At 37.7% G+C, this 6000-nt stretch overlaps 1 protein-coding gene across 1 annotated transcript; it reads right to left on the bottom strand.

Moving 5' to 3' along the window:
- Positions 1 to 2501: 2501 nt before the first annotated feature.
- Positions 2502 to 4150, bottom strand: LOC104420741 (guanylyl cyclase 1). Its single transcript, XM_039302573.1, has 3 exons — positions 4127 to 4150; positions 3825 to 3923; positions 2502 to 3385 (listed from the first exon to the last, which is right to left on the bottom strand). The coding sequence occupies exons 1-3, from the start codon at positions 4148 to 4150 to the stop codon at positions 2627 to 2629; spliced, it is 882 nt and encodes a 293-aa protein (XP_039158507.1). The 3' UTR covers positions 2502 to 2626.
- Between the last annotated feature and the right edge of the window lie 1850 nt (positions 4151 to 6000).

Below are 6000 nucleotides of genomic sequence, written 5' to 3'. Positions count from 1 at the left end.
TACTATTCCTCTAATTAGGACTTCATCGATGTCGTCTTCATTGACTCCTCCAACACAGCCTCAAGCAGATAACTCTTCTCTTATGTTTGTTGCTAAGGCGATGCACGCAGTGGATGAAGCTACTGACATACTAGCTCTGGATCCCTATGACCTAACCCCTAGGCGTATCCCTATTCCAATTAATAGCGATAAGAAGAAGATCAAGCTGGCACGATTTCTGGACTTTTCCACTGGGGGAATTTGCACGGTGATGCACGACTAGACCATTTTTCATCAACTCCATCTTTTAATAAGCCAATTTAGTGATGAAAAAGATGAGATTGGTGCCGCCCTTCCTCCAGAGCTCAGAGAACAGTTCGGAAATTTTTTTGATGACTATCGCAATATCTTCAACAGATATCGTTTCCATCTTGATTAGATACAGAAGATGACTCCTTTTGAAGAAAGCCATCGAGACCCTAAAAGTGCCTTAAGGGAAGCCAGCCAGTACGTGGTGGACAGTCGTGGGTCTTTACAGGTCATCATAGGTGAAATAACTGACCTCAATGAAGAAGAAGCATGTCTTACAGGGGCAATTGAAGACGTTCGTCAAAGACGAGAAATCAAGCTTGGTCAACAAGCAGAGTTTGAAGAAATGCTGGGCCATCATGTGTCTTTGCTCAAAGACCTGAAGAGAAAAAAACACTTCCACGTAGTAGATCAAAAGCTGCAGCCTCGTTGTCACTTCCGCCTAGTAGATCAAGAGCTGTAGCCTCGCCATCTCAAGAATGATCATATTTCTCGATTTGGCGAGCTTGATTTAAAAGTGCTTTCCCTTCAACATGGTGTGAAATCCCTCTTGTGCCCCAAGCAATAGACTTCTAAATGAAAAGAACCCTTTTGATTTTTTTATTTTTGTGTAAATTTAAGATTTTGTGCCAATCTGTAATGGGGTTTATGCAGGATCCTAATTCTCCATCCCCACATTTGCACAAACTCCTCCTTGGTGGAGTTAGTCAGTTAGTTGATGGGGCCTATTAATACTTGACTTCTGTTCTCAAGAAATTGCAACTCACCTAGTCACAATGGCAATTCCTTTCCTCCGCCCGTCAATATCCAAGCTACTTCAGGTTTATATCACTTCAAAAGCCTTCAGCTGTGTGAAACTCAAGGGCGGCTTTCCCTCTCATTCATGGATTGTGACCTTGAAACTCATTATGTCACCCTAGGTCCATACTTCAAGTCAATATCTCTGCCATACATATTTACTGAACATATTTCATGCCATTATAAAGAAGTACTACTCATCAACGAGTCACACATTTGCATGCACGCTTCGTCATCACCCAACTCCCATTTCAACTCATATTCCACTTTCGACAAATGTTTCTTCAAATGGTATAAAAGAATGAAACAAGAGATGTCGAGCTTATTGGGGGCAGCCAAAATTAAGGAGGCCCTATCCTTTAGCTGCGTATTAATTGACCCCATCGAGTATGGGCTTGTTGGGAGCCTATGTTGTCTCTGGTCTTCATCGATTAATTGCTTTTTACTGTCAACCGGTTCGGTAAAAGTCACTCTGCTCGATATATGGTTTTTCCCACGTAGTAGATCACTTGTCAAATTTCTCATTGTCCATACTTGTTGGCAAATGGTTTTCCATACTAAATCACCACTATTGAACCAATTCTTCTTTATGTATTTATCATATGCCTTTGTGACTTTGTTTCTCTGATGGACTAATTTTTCCTGGATGGCTATTCTACTTTCGCCCAATTCATCAATGTTGGTATACATAAGTTCATCATATTCTTCTTTGACCAATTCACCTTGCAATTTTACTCTCGATGACTAAACTATGATCTTAAAAGGAAGAATAGTGTCTTGGCCATATGTTAATGTTGAAAATTTTTGGATGAGCGTGCGGAAGCATGGTTTTGGTATTAATTATAGGTTTTGGTTAGTAACGTGTGTGCAAGTGTATGATATAGTTTTTAGAGGATGGATAAGGGCTGAGATAGGATAGTTTAAGGGATAAACATAAATTTTTATGGGACAAGGATAGTTTCACTAGATTATGAAAATAATTTTACAATAGTTGAAGGAAGTGTTGGTGGAGGAGCTTCATGATATGGAGTATATTCTCATGCTCCTCTCACCTTATTACATCATGCCATTTTATAGGCATTTCCACCGACTAAGTACAACATTCTAGATTTCTCTTGAATGCTATCATTTTCTTCTTTCTTCCGGAAACTTCATCTAGGGAATTCTACATTGTAGTTTAGCAACTCTAGGAAATTCTAGAAAATGGATCACCATTTCCAACACTTTTTTTTTTGGACAAGTAATCCTAAGTTTTCTTTACTCAATTTTGTCCATTACAAGTACATAGGATCACCGAGTAAAGGTGAAGAAGTTGATATAAACAATGATGTGCAAGCAGCAATTGAATACACATATACAAATGAATGCATGTAATGTACACGTGAACTCCAGAGTTATTGATGTACATGTAATACCATTGTAATACTCATTATCAACAATCGGGTTTAGCATAGCGAGTGCACTTGATCACACCCCTTATACTCCAGCTACAAGGACCGCCAGAATGAAGTTTTCCAGGAGAGCTATTGCACTTCTTGCTCTATTCCAAGGATATCAAAAGAATATCCTCATATGTGCCAAATGATTTGCGGGCTTCACCTAAGCATCTTGATGTAACTTTATCTTGCTTCCTAGAACTGGCAGGATCTCTTATCTTGAACTCATCTTCGTCTGCATCATACCCGCATATCACAATGTAGTGACCTGTATAGCCAGGCCCACTATCCCCCAAGCCAAAAGCACAAACATCCTCTACCCACGATCTACTTAATTTATGTTGATCAACCAATGCAATTGCAACATATTTTCTAGACAAAATTAACAAAGAAATTTGTTCTTCACTGATTAATCTGCATCGTGTAGAAATTCCTATTTCTATAACCTCACAAAAGAGTTTATTCACTCGAACTACATCTGTGGGCAACTGGTCCTTGTAAAATGTTTCATCTAAGTAACCTGGATTTGCACCTAATGTCACGGTGTAGTAGGAAAACTTAACAGAGAACTTTTGCAATAGGTATGCCAGATCAACTGTCCATATGTTGTTTGTATAGCACAGGTCAGCCAATGCATCAATAGTTTCAATGCCAATAGTTCTCAAAGCCATTGATATACAAGCAAGCCCGCAGTCCCATGAAGAAAGCTGATTTACATGTGGCACTTCAATAAATTGTGCTCGAGGCAATGCTTCCTTATGGCATTTCCCATCCTCCACCAAACTCGGGTGTCCCTCACCCGATCTTTGAACTTCTACACTATTATCTTTTTCTTTTGGGTTGAGAATCTTGCTTAGTAGAGCCTATGGAGATGGGATAACTGATCAAAGGATTGTCGAGAAAATATTGGTGTCACTTACTAAAAAATACAACTTCACAGTCACAACTATAAAAGGAACTTTTTTATTATTGATTATAGTACAAAGGGAAGGGGAGGAGCTTGCTTACATTTGTTGTTCTTCTACGCTCCCTTCTTTCCTATTTATAGGGACTAAGTACAACATTCTAGATTTATGTGGAATGCTGTCCACTTAGGCTTCTTCTAGGAAATTCTAGATTGTAGTTTATCCACTCTTCTTCTAGAGACTTCTACATTTGTGCTTCTACACTTTTCTTTGCCACCTAAGCTAGATTTTCCTTTTTAAAGGATTTTTCTTGTCTTTTCTAGCTAATATCAATTTTGAAGTTTCTAGAAATTGGATCAACAATTCAACTCTCCCCCTTGATCCAATTTCGTGTTACTCCAAGCATTTCCCGCAATGTCTTGAACTTGGCTCGTGATAGTGCTTTAGTGAAGATGTCTGCTACTTCCTCAGTCAAGCAACATGGCTTCGAAGAATTCTAGAAGACATTGGAGAAGCACAAATAGATACTTTGCGACAATAAGTCCACAATCGCTATATCAAAGAATCTAGTATTCCATGGAAGAACCAAACATATCGACATCAAATATCACTTTATACGAGAGGCACAAAATAACAAAGAGATCGAGCTGAAATATTGCAAAACCAAGGAACAAGTAGCGGACATTTTCACTAAAGCACTATCACGAGCCAAGTTCGAGACATTGCGGGAAATGCTTGGAGTAACACGAAATTGGATCAAGGAGGAGTGTTGAATTGTTGATCCAATTTCTAGAAACTTCAAGATTGATATTAGCTAGAAAAGACAAGAAAAATCCTTTTTAAAAAAAAAAAAAAATCTAGCTTAGGTGGCAAAGAAAAGTGTAGAAGCACAAATGTAGAAGTCTCTAGAAGAAGAGTGGATAAACTACAATCCAGAATTTCCTAGAAGAAGCCTTAAGTGGACAGCATTCCACATAAATCTAGAATGTTGTATTTAGTCCCTATAAATAGGAAAGAGGGGGGAGCGTAGAAGAACAACAAATGTAAGCAAGCTCCTCCCCTTCCCTTTGTACTATAATCAATAATAAAAAAAGTTCCCTTTTGTTCCCTTGTACTTCTCTTCTAACACTCCCTTCCACACACATTAACACACGCTTCCGCAAAAACCAACAGTTAACATGTATGGACTAACTTCACTTGTGGATTTTTAGATGTTTGATAAGCCCTTAGCACTGTTGATAACAAAGAGTCCTAATCTCTTGGATTGTCCTCCAAATGCCTCTTAATTAGGCCAATAATCGTTTTATTGAAGGCTTTGGCTCGACCATTGGCTTGAGCATAATAAAGCGTTAAATGAAACATTTTTATCTTGTCTTGTAAACACCTTTCCTTGATATGCGGTTATAGACTCAAGAATGCCAAATCGATAAATAATATGCTTCCAGATGAACTCTTTTACTATCTTCTGCGTAATGTTTTTATATAGGGCTGCCTCAACCCACTTTATGAAATAATCTGTGGCAACCGGGTAAAACTATGTTTTTTCGATGAAGGAGGATATATCTTTCCTATTATATCCATTGCCCATCCTCTAAATGGCCAAGGTTTAACAATGGGTTTCATCACACGTGCCTGCTAAACAATCCTTTTGACATACTTCACATCCCTTAGCATAGTTGATACAATCTTGAGTGATGGTTGGCTAAAAGTAGCCATATCAATGTAATAACCACTCCATTTTAATCCCGGCTTGATTTGCCCCACATATTCCTTCATATACTTCAACCATCACTAACATGGATTCTTGCTTTCCCAAGCACTTCAACAAAAGTCCATCTATAGTTTTTCGATACAAATCGTTGTCAATTAATAAATATTTAATTAATTTTCTTTTGAAATTTTTATCACTAGTGATAGGATTTCTCAAGTACTCAATGAACGAAGTCCTCCAATCTTGGCATGCTTTTCTAAAGGTGTCAATAATGGCGCACATATCTTGTGTCGATAGCCATTTGTCTTTAAGCCATGTGTTTGCTCATGTGTACAACTTGGTTAAATTTTGGTGTAAATAATTACATATGTTACACTCATGTAATAGTTTCTCACTCCTGGAAAAGAAAAATGCCTAATTCTCTATTAAAAAATAACCAACTTTAGGTTCAATCCCAATTCTTTCTTGAATTTTTTTTTTAAAAAAATCAACTAGTTGTCACTTTAGTCCCAAATCTACCCTTGTTATACCGCCATTCAAAAATCGCCATCAGTGTCTTCAAAATTATTAGCATTAGGGCCATTAGAGGTTCATTATTAGAAACTGTATCTTCATCAACACCTTAAGAACAATAATTGCCATAATTTTAAAAAAAATCAAGGGCAATTTTTTGAACAAAGGGTTAATAGGGCAAATCTGGAACTAGAGTGAAAATTAGTGTTTTGTTTTAGACAAGACAAAATTCAAGATAGGAGAGGCCTAAAGCTGTTTTATTTTTTAATGGAAATAAACCTCGGAAAAAGGGAAATTTCTTCTCAATACACGTCACTAATGCCGCACATCAACGCTTTGATGGAAAACC

The sequence above is a fragment of the Eucalyptus grandis genome, chromosome 9 (genome assembly GCF_016545825.1).
Source record: "Eucalyptus grandis isolate ANBG69807.140 chromosome 9, ASM1654582v1, whole genome shotgun sequence".
NCBI classification, from domain to species: Eukaryota; Viridiplantae; Streptophyta; class Magnoliopsida; order Myrtales; family Myrtaceae; genus Eucalyptus; species Eucalyptus grandis.
Note: the sequence above shows the minus strand (reverse complement) of the source record. Positions and strands in the feature narration are given on the sequence as shown.

Bases quoted from the DNA above. Each gene is read 5' to 3' on its own strand.
- LOC104420741 (XM_039302573.1), bottom strand. From the start codon at position 4,150: ATGTCTCGAACTTGGCTCGTGATA. The intron at 3,924-4,126 runs GTGCTTTAGTGA...AATGTCTTCTAG, and splicing joins CTCGAACTTGGCTCGTGATA to AATTCTTCGAAGCCATGTTG. The intron at 3,386-3,824 runs GTAACACGAAAT...CCATCTCCATAG, and splicing joins CATTGCGGGAAATGCTTGGA to GCTCTACTAAGCAAGATTCT.